The sequence below is a fragment of the Cataglyphis hispanica genome, chromosome 4 (genome assembly GCF_021464435.1).
Source record: "Cataglyphis hispanica isolate Lineage 1 chromosome 4, ULB_Chis1_1.0, whole genome shotgun sequence".
Classification (NCBI taxonomy): Eukaryota; Metazoa; Arthropoda; class Insecta; order Hymenoptera; family Formicidae; genus Cataglyphis; species Cataglyphis hispanica.
In genome coordinates this window covers 4,556,774-4,578,829 of record NC_065957.1, presented here as the reverse complement: position 1 = coordinate 4,578,829, position 22,056 = coordinate 4,556,774, and the positions used below count along the sequence as shown (strand labels likewise).

Here is a 22,056-nt window from a genome sequence, read left to right as displayed (position 1 = left end):
TATTCCCTCGGATATATACTTTTATCGATTATCTGAAATCAGAAATAATCTCATTTCATGGAGGAGAGTCGCTGTTTATCTTGCAGATTTATCATGAAACATGGCAGTTCTAAAAATTTGACGACGTTTCACGAGATGTTTAGAATCTTTATGAAATAACGTAGGCTTATCGCACTTTACACGCGCGATAAGCCTACGTTATAGCGATACAACGAAATGAATTCGCTCAAAACACGCATCGATAATAATGCGCGAGATACATCGCGCAGATTTCGTTTCGATGAAGGAGCACCATCGAGCGTAATTAAGGCAAATTTATACGAAAACCATAAATCCTTAATTATTTTCTAGCCGCGCGGCATTCCATGTAAGCGTGCCGGAATTTGCGATTCAAATTGCAGGCCTCGCTATTAAATCGCTCTCCACAAACAAGCCCGCCTTCTCTTTGCTAATATTTACCTTCGCCTTCCGTGAGTTGCCCGTTGTCGACAGCCGAGCGGAGGCTCGCAAGCGGAAGATCTCACTCCTCGAGTCATACCTTAAGTGTCGTCTTTTGGTCTGCTATCGAACAAATAAGTGGTTTTACGGAAGCTTGTTTCAGCAGACGGAACCTAAATTCCTTTCTCCCTCTTCCGCGACTCGCGTGCTATCCGTCCGCTGAACAAGGAGCGACGTAAGGATAAAATGGAATTTCTCATCTTCAATACCTTACGATCCATCGACATACACGTCCGAATACGATTCTTTCCTTATTGCGTATTTCCCGTTGACGTATCTTAGGTTTCGCAGCAATATTTTCTTTGCGTTACAATTTCTTTACAATCACCGTATGTTTAAACAATGCGCTATTATTTTACTCGATTCAAATAACTTTTTTAAAGAGCTTTATGAAATATTGTTATATAATATTGTATTAATCTAGGGAAGACGCAAACTTGATTACGAATGTTGTCTTCTTAGCTTTTTATACGGAAACATTATGCAGATACACTTTTCTGTGCAACAAATTTTCTCGTGACGTTAAAAAAGAGTTTCATTCTCCTCTCTATAACAGCTTATCTTTTGCCTCGTTTCATCGAAAATTATCATTGTCCTTTCGTTTTCGCCAGCGCAGCCTTAGACGGCTGAGTTATATCTCGTCAACTGGCCGGTAATAGTTTCGCGCCCGTCGACGTCAGCCGTTTCAACATAAGACCGCGTTTTATCACTGAAGGTCTATTATCGCGACTCATCCCATCCGGCCATTTTTCCACGGCGCTTGGTATATACGAGGGCAGAAACTATGCATTACTTGCATAATTTTGAATTTATATCCCGACACGAGGCGAGCTGTAAGGCTAGTATAACTTACTCTATGTAATATCGTAGAAGAACTAGAGGGGATGGAGGTAGTAGACCTCTTGTTATCACGGCAGACTGCGTACACGATAAAGTATCATCGAACGTTGACTCTAACTACTTATCGCTGTCCTGTACCGCGGAAAGAGGGAGATAATTTCGTGGGATTTTGTCGTTCGTTAGGATTGCCTTTTATTTCCCTGAAAACCTTTCGGAATCGCGGGATTAAGTTTTAATGAGGCGTCCTCCAATTGCCGCGCTTAGGTCGCGTCCAGTCGTATCGGAGTTCGTGCAAATTGCGCGAACACTTGAAAATTTCGGAATCCAGCGCGCGTTTATTCATTCAAAAATTTGACGAAATAATTCGTGCGTCGAATTCGTGATCTTATCGAATACTATGTCGATAAAACATAGTGGTTGTAATTTTTTTTCTTCGTTGAATTAGATACGAATCCCTTGTTTGTCGATTCAGCAAATGTACTTTTTAGCTTCAACGCCAACCATACATTATTTTATTTTATTTGGTTGCGAATTTATCTTTGTGTAGTAAATTAGTCGATGCACTTAATCGATAAACGTGAAAGGCCAGTGCGCAAGTATTAATCAACATGAGTCGGGAAATGTCTGCCACTGGTTCGTTAGTCACTCGTACAACGTCAGGGTGATCGACGATGCGCGATTAAACCAATGCAGTAATTGCGTTTTCATTTAATTCGAGATGGGCCGATCAATTTCCACGAGCAGACGATGTTTTCACCGGCAGATAAATAGCACGCCAACTTAACGTGATCTTAAAATCTGATTTGATTAACATGAATTTCGTTCAGGCTCAACGAATAGTCAATAAATCACATAATATATATATAAATCAAAAATATGGTTAAAATAAAATTCAAGATATTTTATCTCATAGCGTATTATAATATTGATCTGAGCAAAAAATACATACGAATGTAACTCCAATGACCGATCAAAGCATCATTTCCAAGCGTAAATGGTATTGCAGTGCGCAGTGTACTTGGCTTATTTCCCAATAATCCTCGGTTTCGCGCACATTGCATTTTACGCTCTCATTTACTGGAGTTCCAATACAGTGGATTATTCGTCACGTTATCAGCAATCGATTACCCCCGCGTATGAATAGCATTTAGTCGTTTCTCATATGATTTGCGTCTAATTAAATGGAGAAACGCCACTGAATACGATAATTGGAGGATCGGGATTAAAAGAGTTTGTTTAGTTTTTGAGTATCACTCATTTTGTATGTATGAAAAAAATATATATAATAGTATATTATTTTATTCTCTTTTGTAAAATTCTACTGTTATTATATGTAACAACGAATAATGTGATATATTGTTATATTTGATATATTTGCTATACCACAATATATCACATTATTTGTACATGTAAGCCGGTAATTTGTGATGACGCGAATTAACACTAATTCATTTGTACTCCCACAATTACTCCGCGACTCTTGGCACACACAATAGCGCATCTGGATAAATCACTTAACACATATCTAAGACGTTGATTCAAGTATATGACAGATCGCCGCAGCTTAGTAGCGTTCGGTTTAGCTCAAGCATATTGTATTGTTAGATGCCTACAATGGAATGATAAACAATGGATTGCTATCGTACTATCGTCATGATTGAGCTAAGCTACGCGTATATCAATTTAGATGTGTGAAACGCATTGTTTTCGTATCAAGATTTTTACGTTTGCAGTATAAAGTTTTGCAAATTAAATTTTTCGAGGTATAAGGTCATGAATTACGTAAGAAGAAAAAAAAAAATTAGTGATTGTCGTTGTCTCAATTTTGCCTGCGTTGACTTTTAAACTATTAAATATTAATAACGTTTAGTTATTGTGGACGACAAGCGAAATGCTTTTATCGCAGATACGTGATCACGATGCAAGCCCGATTAAGCCCCAATATCTTTCTATTGGGTCTAAAGAGAGTCGGCGGCTTTGCTGGATGCGTCCTGCTATCGGATCTTCGGGTCGGTTAAATTCGAGTTTTTTTTTTTTTTTTCGTTCGCTAAAACATCAGCCAACCGTTATTTAGATAACGGTAAGTTTTAGAAGCGATCGATAAAGTCATCTCTTCTCCTTACCCGATTCTCTGCCTCGGAATAGAAATTTATATGTTCTCTCATAAAACGTAACCTTCCTCTCGTCTTCTGCGGCTTGTCCCTCGCTTTTATTCTTTTATGTTTTTTTTTTCCTTTCTCCTTTGTGTTTCTAGTTTCCTTTTGTCTACGTGCTTAAAGTATTTCTCCACATTCAGAGAGACATCCGCGCGGAGTTTAATATTATAGAAAATGTAGCGCTATTATTATAATGGTAGATAATATTGGATTAGGAGATTGTCATAATATTCATTTCAACGATCATTTCTAAATTTCACTAATGTATATTATTAAGCTGTTTTCTCGAGAGATTAAATGACTATATATGATAGAGGAAAAGAATATTTCAAAAAGGCAGCTCTAATATGTAGGAGAATAAATAGAATAAAAAGATACGTGAATAAATTAAAATTTCAAAGAAATAAATCTATAAAAAGAAAGATCTTTCTTCTCTTTTATCAAAAATCCCGTTATCAGAAATCAGAATTAAAGAATCGATTCTGTCGCTCGAGTTAAGGATGTTTTGGATGTACAATAGTAGCAAAAAATTGTGAAAATTAAAAAGAAAACATGTTTCTTACGTTTATATTGTTTGAAAAATTTAAAAAATAAATTCGGGTTATGAAAAAAATTGAAATAGCACAAAATAATATGGATTTTGACGTCTTCGTAAAAGAAAATAGTTGTAATTAATATTTTTCTTAATTTATGGCAAAAACTTTTGATTGTGAATATCCTCTGAAATCAACTGCAAAAAACAAAGAAAAACGAGTAATTTGCAGAAAGAGAAAAAGAGGCAGATAATATTTTTCTACAATTTTTAATAAATAACTTTTAAACGAATTAGTGGATCTAAATCAAGTTTTGCACAAATATTTATTAGAATTTCCTTAATATATGTGAAAATTTTTATTTCATTAATATTTTTTCTTTGTCAAATTTGTCAATAAGTGCTACAATAGGCGATTTTCCATAAGAATCAATAGTAACTTTAAATTTAAATAACTTCCAAATCGTTAAGAGAATTGTGTTTAATTTTTGCACAAATATTTAGAAGAAATAGTAGAACAATCTATGACAAAAATCCCTACGGTTTACTCAATAGCATGCTTAAGTAAAGCTTCTCTTCCCCTCTTTCTCTCTCTCTTTTTCTTTGATGGAGAGACTGCGTTCTGAACGGTCAATCGTTTCGCCTCTGGTCCTGCATTTTCGACAATTGAAACGTCGCTGATTTTCGAATCGAAATGATTTAGTGTGTGTTTGTGGTCACATCGATTCGCAATATCCGTTAATGTTCAGTGCAAGGACACCAGACACTGAATTCTACGTAGCGTGAAATCAAGATAATGACTGACAATCAGTAAACTCGAACGAACCAGAGTTGACTAACGAGGATATGTCTAATGGCGTGCGTGCTTTTAGTATAAATCACAATTAAGAGAAATTAAAAATCGAGTCGCGGGAAATGGCGAGTTTCACGAGGATCGGTGGGGGGAGAATCGTTAAATATTTCTCGCGTGTAATTATTACGTCTGGCTTCTCTCATGTGCGAATTTTGGCGCTGTGTGCGCGCGAGCGTCATTCGACGTGACGCGGCCATCTGTAATAACCGAGCCGTAAAATTCCAGTAAAAATCCGACGATAACTTGTCCGATATAGCGCTAATGGCTGAAGTACAGTTTAGATTATCTGTTTGATTAAACGGCACTATTAAAACGCCGTCGCCGCAAAAGTCACGTCATGTGCGCGCGATATAAATATACGATGTAGCGAAACGAATTGAATGTCATAGATGTATCGTAGCGCAGATTCGGACTTTGAAAAAGCTAAAAGAGAGCACGCTGGTATACATAAATAGAATAAGCGCATTAGTCTCCCGCAGCAGAAAAGATGTAGGATAATATTTGCGATAAATATAGCTTTGGCAATAGCCAAGGACCTGGATTTGAGACGTTATTGTTCCGCCAACACAGGAACGAGTCTCGGATTTGAATTCATTGTTTCAAAGAGCCAGTTACAGCGGCTTTTCACAAACGATATATTATCTGTTATTATTGCAGTCCCACTCGAAGCCACAATAGCTCGGCTTTGCGCTCTCATCTCCATATTTTAATTAAATGCTCTTGACGTTAGATACGTACGTCTTTCCAGTCTAGAAGTCAATTCGCGATCACATTCATAATATAGTTGTACGTTAGCGAAAATATATATCGTCAGCGAACAGCGAACAGTCTTCTTTACGCATATATGACGTATACATTATGTAACATAATGGAATAATTCTTTTATCATTAAAAAACAAACGTAATACTATTATTCAATATGCGATTATTAAAAAAACTGCTGGTATTACATCCGTATAAAAAATGTAATAATATTTTTATTACCGTTAATACACATAGTCGTTACTCGCTGGTCATTTGCTAATGCATTTGTTCCTTGTCCAAACGAATTTAACTAGACGTGTCTCTTTTCTACCGTGAAAGACATTGACTCTGTCATGCAGTCACGTCTCTGGCTCGCGGCTAAAGAGAGCAATTTGTCTGTCCATTATCGCGCAGCACAACACAAAGGCGAAAGCAGCTAACTTTGGTATTGGACACGCGATGGCACGTAGTATAATCGAGGATGTATATATATATATCGGTAGAGTGTGAGAGAGAGAGAGAGAGAGAGAAAAGGAGAAATAAAAAGCTGAATGGAGAGAAAATGAAGGAAAAAAGATAGCGGGTAAAGGAGATAAGCGCCTGTATATTGTGGGTGGAGAGAGATCGGTAGAACGGAAACAACATCGGAGAGGATTATTTTTGGCGCGAATGCGGTCGAACCCCAACGTTTGGGAATAGCGGCGGTTTATCCTCTGTTGTAAAATGCGGCAGGAATGCGTTTCCTTCTCTCTCTCTCTCTCTCTCTCTCTCGATGCAAAGGTCGTAAGACTACATATACCGCGGTCGCGCCGATGGTCGAAACGGCTCCGACGAGATGCGGATGTTGTTGAGGGTTGGAAAGAGGCAGCATATGGCGGCGTGTGTACGGCGCCGCTGCAATCGTACATCACAACAACGTGATTCTCATGCATACTGCTGGCAATCTCGCCGCTTGTGCATCGCCGAGGCCCGGGGATGCATATGCATACACGCGTGACCGCCGGGGTCGCGCGTCCATACGCGCCCCTCGTTTCCCTCGGGGAGAGGACACGTGTGCGAATTTCGCTGTCCAGACGCGCGGATGCGTCTCTCGTCTTCCCTTTGTCGTCTATCCGGAAGGATCGTTTCTATCGCTTTCGCCGCTTTAACCGCTTATCAAGTGTCCTATATTCATTAAAATTTGTTGCATTTGTTGAAATTAATTCAGGTTAATAATTATATATATATATATATATATATATATACATATATATATATATATATATATATATATATCGGTGTGATAAATTGTGCGTTGCGATCAGAAAGTGTCAAATGTATCTTTAGATCTGCTCGACTCTATTTATTAAAGTAATATCAGGATACTCCAAGAAGTTTTCTCTTTGATCTTATATAAGAACATATAAGGCCTTTCAAGATTTTCAAAGAAATTGTCTTGTGCGCGTATGAAAGAGATGAACCTAATTAAGTGTAATTAATTCGCGTTTTCCCCGACTATATTACTTACTATGATTACACGCATAGTAACATTATATAATAAAATATGTAATGTAATTTTAGACAACAGTGCATATAATTTTAGACACGGATATTGCTTACTTGATCGCGTTCTATGTGGCCTTTCTGAATCGCGTTAAGATTTCAGTGATTTCTGATACGTGTTCGGCGAGTTTACGCGAGTAATATACATGTACACGCGAAAAAGTTAGAATACGCGTAAAGTTGAGATTGGTAGCTCGCCGCGGTCTCCGTATAGGAATTCTTAATACATCCCGAGTTTCACGTCGAACTTTCCCATTCCATTTGATTTTGCTCGCGCGACATATCTTTTCGTTTTTCCGGTTTCTTTTGCCGTTCCCATGTTGCGCTTCGTATATCCTTCGTGGTAATTTTGTCGAGCATGTTGTACGGGTACTCGCAGTAAACCACGTATCAACGATGGGTCTCGTGTTCAAAGTGTCTGCTTGTAATTGCACGCGGCCGTTTGTGGGTGCACAAGGGACGTACGCCGGGCCCTCGGGATACGAGATACAGAGAACACCCAGTCGAAACGTTCATGAAATACAGCGTTAATCCCATTGCTTAATTACGTTGTATGATACAGATTATCTGGATTCATTTATCGCGGTAAACTTTCGACGAAAGGAGTTTAAACTGTAATTAAGATATATTATATATGTTTAAATATAGAAAAATATTTCTATATTTTCAAATATTTCTACATTTTCAAATATCTTTTCTTTTTATATTAGTATTTTCCGGAATAACTTGTTTTGTTCAATGTAATATCCGAGATGTTTTTCTTTTTTTTTTATATTTATTTTCCGTGTACGTAATCCATTATTGCACTAATATTTCGAAATTTTCTGAGTAGAATTAAAATTTTGTCCGTAATAAAGGTGAAAAACACAACCTCGTTTTTGTTACTAGTTACATTTATTTTGTGAATAAAAATTTGAATCTACTTCTATGTTAAAGAACCGTGAAACGAACGCTGTAATTACGTCCGTGGTAACAGACTTCTCGTAGCTGCGAATAAATATACGGCAACATATCCTCTATTTGTTCATAATATAATTATTTCTACATTCTTGTGGTTTATATCCTTCCAATTAAACACAGTCGTACGTATAATAGCTTAAACTATGTAGTTTTTCCGCGGCTTGTGAATACACTCACTCCTGGTAATATAATTATCGTATTTTTTAAACAAAACGTTGAGAAACAAAGTGGCGAGAGAAAGATTATGAGATGCGACGTTTGTTAGAAAATATCATGAGTGTGTGTGCGTACAAACCAGAGGTATTCAAATATTTCTCGTGCTTTGACTCACCAGACAGATTTCTTTTTCTTCGAGCTCGCTTTTCTCTATCGACATGGTACGTGGGGTTAAAAGCAGCAGAAGAGAATCCGCCACGAATATCTCTTTGTACATCCCATAAAAACAACGTGGGAAAAGAGCAAAGAGCGTAGGGCGACGTTGCACGATAAAGAAAGCAACTCTCAAAGGACGCGCGCTACAAGTCACAGCCTCAAAGGATGTATCTGGAGTATACCGACCGCAAGGGAGACACAGGCTGGTAACTCGATAAATAAAGAAGCAAAAATGGATAAATCGGAGCGCCAGTCGGCCAAACGGCTCTAGTTTCCGTCATCCAAAAAAAGAGAAAAAAATAAAATTTCTCGGTAAGCTTTTCGTGCTCGAGTGTTTCGATCCACTTTAATGGGTTGTATTTTTTCGTTTCCGATGGATATCCCGAGTTTCATACCGGCAAAGAGATAGAAAAGCGGTCAGTAATGACATGGGACACAATAACAGATAGTTAACACGTAAATGCGTTGGCTGCGAGCGAGTTTGTTCTATAACGATGCGCGAGCGTTGTCGGATGCGATACAGATTGAATAGCGGCGACAAGGTCGGGACGCGAAGCGATGAATTGCAGCGTGGAGAAGAAAGGAGATGCCCACAAGAGATACAGGCAGGACCACTCGGTTGCCTTCATTTGAGTGCAAATGGAGTTTTTCCTAAATGGACGTTGCAAAAGTTTGCCGCTGTCAGGCATTGTTTGGCCGATGCCAGGAGAATGGGGAGGGCAAGGACGTGGGGACAGTGCGGAATTAGTCCGCCAAGGCTTTGATTAGCTGGCGCCACGAAGCGAAGGCTTTCATCCCCCCGATTGTTCGCCTGGTATTTATAGTCGATTCCTGCTCTCGTTCTCCTCGCGGCAATTGTCACTTTGTTGTTTTCCGTCTTCCCGTATATTATTCTTCATCTTATTTTTTTTTTTTTATCTCTTTTCTTCTTTTTCTGCTTTTATCGCGGCGTGACATTGCTCTTCGCGCGAAAAAAGTAATAAGAAAGTATTCCATCTTGTTAAAAAAAAAGAAAAAAAAATATATATATATATATATTTTCCACACTTTCATCTTACGATTCCATTAAAAAACTCGTTGATGAGCTAAGCAACTTTAAAAAATGGTTTTTTTGTCATTCTTGATTTTTCTGTCTTTCAGCTTCGCAAGTTTTGCCATCTTATTTTTCCTTGTTTGCGTCAAGGCGTGAATCGCTGTGTTGGTTCGACTACGTTGTTTAGTTGATTGTAGATAGGTCACGCCGCGCCGTTTGCTTGCTGGAGCTCTTATCTTTGTAACACCGCACTTAAGACGATAGGTACAATTAATCGTGTACTTATCATCTATATTGCGTGTTACCTATTTAGAGGAAAATTGCTGAGTAAAGAGATGTGATATTTGAGAGGGAAAACAATTCGCGCTTATAACAGCATTACGATATACAAGAATTATTACAAAGCGATTATTCGCTTTCCATTTCATTTGCCTGCAATCGAAAATAGAGATCTCTCATCAAATACGAAAATTCCTAAACGAGGTAAAACTTCCGCAGCTCAATTGGACGTTACGTGATCGAGAAACGAGCGACGGCACTAAAAGGAAAAGCAACGACTTCCCATTGCTTTACGATAGTAATTAAGCTTGACTTCGCTTCGGAAACCGCAACTAATGCTTGCCTCTATTCGATCCCGAAGCGTCATTTGCTCGCACATCCAATGACGTCGTGTCACTTTGATCTCGGATCGAGCACTTAGTGAGATCGCTCGATCTATAATCGTTAGCATTTATTTATCATCCATTCACTGGAACGCTGGAACGTTGTTTATATGTAAGTGAAAAGCACTTGCGGCAGTTTTGATAAAAAGTAATATTTGCATCTCATAATCGTGTATCTATACAATCGTCACTCTGCCATCACTATTTAACAAAACAATTAAATCTAAATCAAATTTCTGTATATTAAAATATACATGTGAAAGTAATTATATTAATCGATTTTTTTGCAGTGCCAAAGGTGGAAATAGTTGACGAGCATGGTGCCACGGCTGCCGATAAGTTTTACAAAGCAGGTAGCACAATAGAGCTGAAGTGTGTAGTCAGCAACATACCGCAACCCACTGGCTACGTCACGTGGCGACACGGACTTCGTACGTTGAATTACGACACGACTCGTGGTGGCATCAGGTAAGCTATAGACGATGCAATTATTTAGTATCGCGAGATCTTAAGTAATGCGATAGCTGATATACGATACGTTAATTGATACCGAAAAGAGGTGTTTTCAATTCATATCTCTCGTTACATTATGCACCATGTCCTTGAGCGCGACATAATGGAGAGGGAACGCTAATACGCTTAAATACAGCTGATTAACATTCCGGTAATTTTGATCGTCGAGGACTCGGATGCTTTATGCAAACTGCATAAGTATTCTAATTGCTTCGATAAAGAACGATCCTCGATAAAGAATACGCTCGATGAATTTTGAAAGGCTTTCATTAAAGTTCTCGGGCCGACGGTCAACGGTTACGGTGGCTCTGTGTGACCTAATTGGTTATAGATAGATACGACCGTATTCGTGAATCTCAAGTACCGTTTCGAATATTATTTGATTTTGTCGATTTTTTTCGTAGAATGATTTTTCGTTCAGGCGTTCCATTGTTATAAAGTAATTTCGTATTTTTTTCAGATACATTCTCTTTGTTTCACTATTTCAAACGCATCTGTTTTATTCGTTTTAACTGTGGATCGGTTATTTTGCTTCACATACTTGACAGTTTCCCCAATATTGCAAATAATAGGGGTGCTTGAAAAATTTACGGGAAATTAGCAATATAGAGATCGATATTGAGATCGAGGGAAAGGATGCGGCGAGGGGTATCAGGTGAACTGTTGACAATTTAATCACCCTCGAAAATGCTCGATTATAGTGGTCCGACACATGATGAATGAGCGTGCTGCTGGTGCCAAGCGCAGGCAGCCGGGCTTTTGAATAAAACATAAAAAACTTTCAATCAAACCGGATCGCAGGTATACGATTAAAGACCGATTAGTAGGTATTAGCTATGGAATTATTTCGGAGCGTATTAACAAGCCCCACTTCGTTGAAGAAAAATCGATAAAAACGGCTAATTAAGTGTATCCATTCCTTCAAGCAATTCGCTGAGTGATGTAAATTATTCAATTCACGCTACGTTCTATCATTCTTAATAGAAAAAAACTTTAATTTTCTTGTAAAACTCTTATTTGCAAATGATGCAAGTACATAATGTGATTATTCAAAGAATTTTTTATCAATTTTGCATAAAAATGCATTTATGAAGCAAGCTTATAAATGTTACGCATGAACTATATCTAGTAGCAACTGATTTTATTCACTCGATATTATGTGGGGTGACATTACGTAAGAAATCAGGGCAGCATGCAGGCAATTTATTGAGAACATTCTATTACACTTTGATTGCTCCCGCGAGGCGTCTTGCCGAGATCGTTTAACTGAACGCGTCAAACACAGTGTTGCAAATAAACGACGCTCGATCACGCTATCGTCGTGTGATTACTGGTTCACTGGATCCTATCACACCGCTATGCATTGCCTCTCTTCTCACTTGATGAACTATTCTGAAAAGCTGTATTGTTAGTGTTATACATTTTGTAAATTACCTGTTGTATCCTGGCAACATTTTTGCGTACGTTTCTTTTATAGATTTTATTACACGGCAATTAATCAAATTTACTGCAGCATATTTTCCGAATAAAGCTATTTTGCTTACGATTATAGAGTATTATAGTATAAGCTGATATATCCATGTAAGTATGCATTATTTTCTTATACCTTAGCCAATTCTATTTGAATAATGCATTTCTATTTACTTGTTGATGCGAAAATTTTCACTGGCTTCACGTTAAACGACTAAGGATACAAGGTTGATATAGTAGGCAGTACGTCGGCGAGAAGTTAGTTAGCAGCAGTATAACATTATTATACTCTCCTGCACGCGGTATTACACTTCACTATCTCTAGTACCTCGTATATAGTTCGCCGACCCCCTGTCTATTACTCTTCACCTTGGGCGAAGACTAACCCTTAAGTTGGTCAAGTCCGTGAGTGCATGCCTCGAGCATGCACGGCCAACCCGATGCTAGGCTTAACATAATCAAGCAGTTCTGATAATAGGGAAGTCCATGATAATGAAATACCGTTTCATCTCACGGCACGTAATTAGAAAAGTTTTTAAACGCTCCAGCAACTTCGTACACATTTTATTGCCACAATATTAATATAATTGTAGCTGGATAGTGCAATATATTACCAGATGCTTAGTTTGTCCGTACGATATATATTAATGCAATGAAATAATCCGCGTAACATTTGCATATATCAGCTTTTAAACCCATACGTGCGAAAGGATCGCAAAGGAATTAATGTGTAACTGACATAGTCACAATTGATATCGTCTAATATTAGCATTAACTATCGCTTATATCTCGGATATATTAATTTAACATTATTTATAGCAATTGCAATTTTACATTGACCCAAAATAGATGTCGAAAATATTTGTTGAAGTATTGAATCGAGCGTTAAGCTTCGTGAAATCAATCATTTTTCTGTCTTTGGTAAAAAGAAGAGGGTGACCGAATTCTTGAAAGTTTCTTTTATCAGATTAATACGTGTATGGATTTTGAGTTAATAAGATCGCCGATAAATATACTGTGAAATATATTGCGCGTTGCACACAGGAGTGTCGTATTACACTGATCGGTGCCCTGATGCTTGCTCGTAACATGCGGGCTGATCCATTACTCGGCAAATCAATTAGGGCACAGGCACGACCAGCGTCGTAGTGCGGGAAAAAAAGCGTGACGAAAACAAAGCATTTAATCGGATTTTGTTTTATCGGTAGTACACGCTGAATCCACGGCGGCAAATATTTCATAGCAACAAGGGGGACATGCTTCTTTTTTTTTTCTATATCAGTGTCCGCGATAAAATAGGTCCCATATTTCAAAATTCTATTCCGGTCACAATTTTTTTTTAATCCTCTTTTCGTCGAAATGTCCCCGTTACTAAGCCTTCTGCGCGATATCTCGAAAGATTTAAAAAAAAAAATAATGAGTCTCAACAATATCCATATTTGTGTAACATTTGTATTGGAAATCTTACGATTTATAAATATAAAATATAAAGAACATTTTGCGATATCCTTTCTGCTTTAAAAAACAGTAGCTTTAGAATTTTCCTATAAACTTAATATAATGTGTTATAAGTCACGCATAAGGTGAATAGAAAAGTAAAATTTGTAAACGTATTGTAATAATCGTGTTTTTCCCGAAAAATTGAATAAAAGTGAAATGAAAGAGATGCACATACGGACCGATGCTCTGGTCAAAAGTTTGTCGCCACCGTAAACTTTTATAAAACTTACGAGATGACTTCTTCATGATCTTTCTTTAGAGTAGTTCACTGTATATATATATATATATATATATATATATATATATATATATCGCGCGAGATGCTGCGGATGTTTTACAGCGAAACACAGAGGTGACTGTATAGAATACGTTATAAATAAATAACGCCAAACGTGTATGTGTATGTGTTTGCGAAGTTTTTTTCCCGCTGGCGTCCAATAGCGCGATTTAACTTTTAAATTGCTCCTATTTTCCACGATCCTATATTCAGCGTTACGTTTGAAAATGTAAGAAGGATTTCTTGGAAAATAAAAATAAATCCTACGCATGTTCGAACTTATGGATTTCTAAATTATAGAAGCATGATGATGAAACAAGTTACAAACTACTGGCCAACGATGATTGCACGTGCATTTCTTCTCATCTTACGTGGTACAATCTTTCCTAAAGCAGCGTGGAGATCGAATCTTTTATATATATTTTAAGAATATTGCGTGCGAACATCCCTTAAATATAGTATTTGATAATAAAAAAAAATTGATTCTGACCGCGCCTAAAAAGAAAATGAATTTATCGCGTTGTTAGTGGCAACGCCTTCGTCCCCAGGTGATAATTACGGTGGCGGCGAAACTTTTCCATAATTTTATAAAACTTTTCTACAAAGTACGATTAAGGGGGAACAGGCGCTTTCCTAAAGTCAGGGCCGCTTCTCATTAAGGGCAGTGTTTATTGGAATTGTTATGCATCCTCTTTTGCATTTTTATGGATAATCCTGGCAATAACATTGTCTCTGTGTCTGTTCCTTTTACTTCTTACCGTGCGTTATCATGTCCTCATATTATCAGATTATTCGCAGCGCAATGAGCCATCAATGAAAATACGAATGAATATTTATAGCGCTTGTAAATGTTATAATTTAGATAAAAAAAAACGTTGTTTTGTTAATATTTTTACATTTTGCATGAAAATGGCTGATGACAGCTGATGGAAATACAGAAAAAAAGTATGTGGGCAAATTTAATTTCGACGGCCGTCTAATAATAAAATAATCAAACGCGTAATAAATTTAATCCACGTGTGAGTAATTACGTATATAATACGATATATTGCGTAGTGCGCGATGCATGAATATCGAATAGATAACGAAAACCTTCATATCAGTTAATTTATGATGGACATAATGCATATGTAATAATATGCAAATTGACTACGTGAGTATAGATTTAAATAGTTCTAAGTGAGAATATAATATATAACATGTATGTCACATTATACTTTATCATGTTATCGAATGATTTTCTTTTTAATTGACTTTTTAGAGATTTACAATAGACTTTACAATAAATTAAACGAAAAGATTTTTACATTAATTTTTGTTACAAGGTGTGTAAACTCATCTAATTTTACGGATGTTAAATAGTCAATTAATTCACTTAATGAGTCAGTAAATTAAATGATTAAATAATCAATTAAAAAGTTAACTTATCAATTGATGCTTAACTTACTTCTGTTTTAAATTTTTTCAAATATAATAAATTTTTTCAATTATAATATTATTCTAATTTAATGATTAAAGATTCTATAGTACAAATACGATTTGAATAACGATTCAAAAATTATATATATATATATATATATATATATATATATATATATATTTTGTGGATGCGATAATTGTAAATTTAGTTTATGATTAATTTTTTATTTAATTTAACTGATTAGTAATCTTTTATTAACGCATTTCGTGATGTAAGTGACTTATCTTTTGAAGTGCATGCAACACTATTGTGCAGCAAACATGCTATCAATACACAAAGTTGTTTAACGAGGAACACAAAATTCAAACATATTTTAGCCCGTTTTACTCCATACATTATCAAATTTTCGTAAACAAATTACGGCGCGGTTAAATTGCACTGCGTGTAATCGAGTTAACGCGTTTACGAATAACAACATACGAGCGATATTACGAACGACATGATTAACATATGGCATTTACGATTTTATTTTTACTTTGTGTTGCATGCAAATGACTCTCAATTAATTATAATTATGACATAAGCGCATTCTGAGTGATATATTGATTCTCATGTTTTAATTTTTAATTTAATTACGCGACGCTTTTTATATATCAGGTTGACAGAGGAATTTGTCTTTCTGTGCTGTGAACAAAAACAGAACATTCTTTGCTCTCCACATTAAACAATTTATTATAATATAATTTCATGAAACACATTAAACCGCTCTGTAAGCGTTATTAGTTGTACCTTCAACGAAGGTGTCTTCTTATTCGCACAATATTATTATTCATGCTGCATTTCGAGCTAATTTTAAGCGCTTTGTGTCTCCGTGGAATTTCTCGAGGAGAAGTTGGACTGCTACCGCCTTCCGAAATTCTCGAGAAGGCGGTGGTAATTAACAAAATTTACATAGTTCTATTGAGTAATTGTATTATTGAATTGTCGACAAAGTACCCATCGTCCTACAGCTCGCTCAGTACTCTCTCTCTCTCTTATCCTTCGTCACCCATTGATAAACGGATATTTAGATTTTTTTTATACAAATCATCACGCTGATGCTTTTTTACGTGCGAAAGTAGAAGGAAAAAATTAAATATATGAGAAATACAGGAAGGGCTTTAAAAGTGGTTAAACACTCAATGCGCGTGTATCTTGCTCCTGTCTGAACGTTCACAGTAAGATCTTCTATTACTGTATGCGGCATTCAATTATGGACTCGAGTTCAACATTGCCAAAGGATTTGCTACGGGAAACGTGTTACCTCCTATAGCTGTAAGTCAGCCCCGTATCCATTTGATTGATTGTTACTCAACGGGTTTTAGCGCGGATCGATACGTTGCATGATGCAGCAAGGACCCGCAACTTAATCATGATATAGTCGGAATAAAGCGCTCCGCTATCATCGATTTTCTTTACATTGGCATATTAAGTCGAGAGAGTTTATTATATACTCGATGAATATTTAAACGAAACGCGGGGAAAAAAAATTCCCATGCATTTGACTTAAAGAGTTCGTCGATTTATGAGTTTTCGAATGGAATATATCGGAAGTGAGATTTTTTTCTAATTCCCGGAATAAATAATAAAATAAATTATTAATTTTAATATTACATAATTTTAGATATATAAATATATGGAATCCCGTCTCCTGTCTACATTGACGAGCATCGCGATGTAATGCCTTTTCAAGTGTAATATCGCGATAACATTGTTACGATTTTTCTGATATTTTTCTTACGTGCAGCTCTGTCTTCGCATCCTTGTAACTTACATATGTATAGTTCGGCGTTGAAAGCATGTATATGTATATTTACGCGAGCATATTTACTGGAGAAAGGAACACGGTATTCCTCGTCGCACGCCCATTTACACCGGTTGAGCTCGTTGTATGCCTACCTACTCGCATCGCGCGCGCGTTCGTGGATGACTTTCGAAAGATGGGACGGGTAGAGGCACGGGAAGGGAGGCGTGAGTGGGCGACGGGAAAGGTGCAAAAAAAAAAAAATAAACAACAAGTACATCTTTCCTCTCTCGACTTTCCGGGCATACCGTGTGTATCCTCTCTCGAGCAGCGCCCAGGGAATTTAATTCCATTTTCAATTTACCTAAACCCCTTTACGCAAACTCCGCTACTGACGTCGAGTATTCTCTCTCTCTCTCTCTCTCTCTCTCTCTCTCTCTCTCTCTCTCTTGGACTTTTTCTCTCCTTTTCTGCGTGCCTTCCGTCCTGGCACATCCCTCTCTTATCCGTTCTTCCACTGTGGCACAGCTCCCTACCTACATTCGAGTTCGTTGAGCGAAAGGAGGCACACGTTTCCGCCACTTCTTGCCTCTCTTTTACGAATGTTGCATCGCGAGTCTTCGGGAGAGTCTCGAATAAAGCCGCTGAGAAAGGAGAATCGACATTGAACAGATAGGAGAGCCACTTGCTTTTTAACTGCCTTTTATATAGAAACGCTTTTTCGGGGATTCGCGTTCTTCCTAAATTGAAGTTTTCACGACGATGGATTTTTATTTCTTTGATTGCGAAATGTCGCGCGTTGGATGATACGCGATTTCTCTTTTACGTCAGCGATGGTTGTTAACCAATCTCGTTCTCTTCATCTCCAATTTATAGTTTTTTTTTTTTTTTCACATTTCACAAATTTCATAATTGCGAGTTCTATTAAGGCTACATTTCACGTTAATTACATTGTTGTTAGTGCAGCGCAGTTAACACATGCACTCGAGGACGTCGACAAATCTAACAGGTCCTCGACAACTCGGAGGGTTAAGCGCCTCACGCGAGCCCCGACACGCACGAGCGCGTTGCCACTAATACCAATATAGTTCCTTACAAGAAACCATTCTCGTCTGGCGCAGGAAACCGTCTTGAGTCGCTTAAGATTTCCAGGCGACTTGTCGGCTGGATAGATTTAAAGGGACTTCTCCGCCGGCGGCAAAGCAGGAACAAGCGTCTTTCCTATACAGGAACGCGTAATGGCGTACACGTAGTCGGATGGACGCTACGTGATCTGCAACAAACGTGTACACTAACTGTAAAGACGGGATTTATGGCCGAGTTTGCCGAGACGAGTTCCGCACGGAGAGGAGATGTGCTCGATAAATTCGCGAGGATCGCGCGACACGTTGTTACAGTTTTTACCCCCGGCGAGGGAAAACAAAAAACTTTTCGTAAATTGTAACGGATATTCCATAGTACAAACTCGTTAGACCGATATACGATATTGAGGGGGACCCTCGGCGGCTATTATTGCGTCGAACGGATAGAAACATATGGTTCTTTTAAGCCATTAAGGGCCACGGAATTTCCAGAGCCGAGCACGCTCCCCTGTCAAGTATGTTTAACGCGGTCATTCGCGAATTTCGTTTTGGTAGCGCTATTTTTACCGGCCGTTATTGCATCTCGCGCGCTGAAAAGAGCACAATGATATATAAATACAAATGTCAGCGCCCCGACGCGGAGCAAAATAAATTCCGTCGACGTCGTGCGAATAAAAAGTTCCCGTTGGTCTTTCTGATCCCCTTCGTGTAAAAACACGAGCTGCTTTCGGATTGTCAAGAGATATAAATATTTACGATAAATGCCGGTTAAGTGATATTATATTGCGCGCGATTTTTTTTTACAGCTGTTGTGCAATCTATCTGCCTTTCTTTTTCAATCGCACCTTGGCCTTTTTATAAGTATTCATAAATATTCATAAAACTCTACTATCTCGATTATACGAATTATACAAGTTGATATAATAGCTGGTAAGAGATTTTTTTCTCTCTTGTCGTATATAAAGGATTTTCTTTTTCTTTCTTTTTTTTTTATTCCGCAATGAACATTCTCATACGAGCGATAAAAACGCGGCTATTTTCAAGAGAAGTAGTTGCACTTATGCAATCATGTTGCATTATGTTGGAAAGTTTGATACACCGAGAACTTAACGGCCATTACGGCCGCGTGGCGGCAGCGGGATAAGTTTTATTGCAGTTTGCGTTTAGAGGCTGCGACAACAGCGAGATTAGGCAACTATGAACTATGAGATTAAATGCCGAATACGACCTGTCGAGTAGTTAGAATTCGTGGCGTTCAGTTATACTCTACGACGTTATACATACATACATACATGCATATAGCTGGCTGCAATGGAAATAAGTTGAAATTCAACAATAAAACGAGTCTGAATTATGGTTGCACTCAACATACAATCATTTCCTCCTCTAGCCTCTTGAAGAATCTTTTTTCGATTAATTTGAGCATAATTTGAAACATTAAAAAAATACACTTTACATTTACGGATAACAGATAGATTAAGTTAATTGTAGACTCACATCGAAGAGCAGCACCTTTAAATATTACATCGTACGATCTATCAATAGCGACGATATCGCCGATAGTTTAATCGACGAAACGATACTCGTCCGTCGTGCTTTAAAACCAAAATGACATCGAGTGGGTCCATTTAGCGGGAATGAACTGTTTCTTTTGCGAGTGGTTCGCTATGCCAGGATCGTTAGTCAGATAGAATGAGTCTCGTCTGGACTGCTTGGAGTAGACACTTGAGACCGGCCTAGGTATCGCTGTGCCGTGGGTCAATTGTTTCCCCGGTGTAAACAGGTCAGAAATAAATCCCGGCTTAACGCCGGGCTTAAAAGCTCTTAAAGCGGTACTCCTCGCTCCCCCTCGCCTCAATTTACCCCCTATCCCCCTCATCCTGCTATCGTCGATTTTCCACCGTCTTTCTCTAACCCTCTCTCTGGTCTCCCCTCTCCCCTCTTGGTCCTCTTCTCGCTCATTCACTGATTCTCGATCGCTCTTTTCCGCGGTCTCTTGGCTTCGTAGCGGTCTTGTATGCGACTTCATCAGACGGTATTTAATTGCGGCGTCGCGTATGCGGAAATCACTTCGGTAGATATTTCCGAGTAATCCGAGAGCAATGCGAAAATTCGATGAAAAATATTGTACATCTCATGGATAAAAAGCGCAAGCGAAATATAAATCTTCTGCCGATACTTCCCATTCGTGGCTCAGCGATTGTTCGTTAATCGCGAAAAGTATGTAATAAATTAATGCAGTTTTCATACATGTGGATATATGTATTTGGAAAAACGCATACGTCGCAATCTCGTAGCTCTTTATTAAAATAATTACAATGGTTATGCGCGGTTATATGAATGCGGGATACGAGCAGCCGCGCGGCGGGGGGAACAAGTTACGCAGCGACTTTTAATTTACGTAATTTAGCCGCTCTCTCTCTCTCTCTCTCTCTCTCCGTTCTGTCTCCTCTGTTGGAATTATTAGAAGAGTAGAGGTAGTACACACGAAAACCATCCATCACTACAGGCGATAGTGCCGCTGGCTTGGTGCCACCGGCCGGAGACGGTTTTAACGAGACTTCAAATCTAGGAACTTCATTCGCTCTATCACGATGTTTTTGTGCCTCCTTAATGAAAAGACAGGGAAGATGTGTCATAGGAGAGAAACACTCTAACCGGCTCCGCTTTTCTTTCACAAAACGCGTCCTCGTGCTTTGTGCTTTCTCGATAAATATCTGACACGCGCTCGACTATGGTCGCCTGAATGAGCAAATTCATTTGAAATGGGCTCTGACGTAGCGTGAGATTGTTTGCTGATAACGCGACAAAAGGGTCGCGTATAATTGTGACGCGGGGTGCTTTATCGAAATCGTTGGTACTTGTTGGAGACAATTTTGCCGAGGTAGGACGGATTAAACTGAGAAATACGCTGATTCTCTACTGGGGGCGGAAGGAGGCTGATTGTGCCCCGGCTTGTATCTTAATTGTTTTTGGTTGCAACGCTGACGTTAATGCCCTTCGTAAACAATTCGCTGCTTTCTGCGCTATCTTCTGCGGGCTCCTTGTTTTATGGACCATCCACGTGAACGTTATGATTCACATAAGCGTCTCGTGTTTTCCTTTCGCGCCCGTAAAAATTGTAATGAAAAAATATATCTGATTTCTTTACAAATAGACGAAAATGTTTAAAAAGATTTTAAAAAATGTTCTTTTCATTCTTCCTTTTTTAATTTTCGTTCTTTTAATCCTGAAACGAAATACCTTCTGTTAATCCTTTTTCGGCCAGAGTTTAAATAAGATATTTCGCGTGTATGTATAAGTATATAAAAGAGCGAAGCATTTAGTGGACACGAGTGTAACTTACACAATAGTATTTCGTGTAGCACACTGGTGGTTTCATGGTCCGCTATATTATGCGGCGACTTAATCGTCCGGGCTCGCAAAGTTTTTATGAGCCATAACTCAAAGTTTTCGTGGGATATTCTTCTGCGTGTAAGAAACGGGCTTGGCCTTACATTGCGAGAGGCTTCCTATTATTTTACTTTTTTTACAAAAAAGACAATGTATCTATTTTTTACGGCTGCCTTCCCCTTTTACGTGATTTTCGGTCGAGAAATTCTTATGCAATTATCACTACGGAGATAAGTATCCGTATTATTGGATATCCGACACAGATCGGGATAACGCGACTGCAATTCTCGCTCCTTTTTATCTTAGCTTTAATGAGGTGATATCAGATTCCTTTTCATTTTTGTGCTCCGGAGGAAATCTGGATCTCTCCACTTGGCGAGTTTCAACTGTTTCCTCGACTTTCCTCCGACTTGAATAACGACGCGA

General features: G+C 38.2%; 1 protein-coding gene across 1 annotated transcript in view; it reads left to right on the top strand.

Moving 5' to 3' along the window:
* LOC126848719 (peroxidasin) overlaps positions 1 to 22,056 on the top strand; it is a 101,832-nt gene that overhangs the window by 56,233 nt on the left and 23,543 nt on the right. Inside the window, exon 6 of the mRNA XM_050589824.1 lies at positions 10,483 to 10,660. Within this exon, the coding sequence (XP_050445781.1) occupies positions 10,483 to 10,660 (178 nt within the window). The remainder of the gene's footprint in view (positions 1 to 10,482; positions 10,661 to 22,056) is intronic.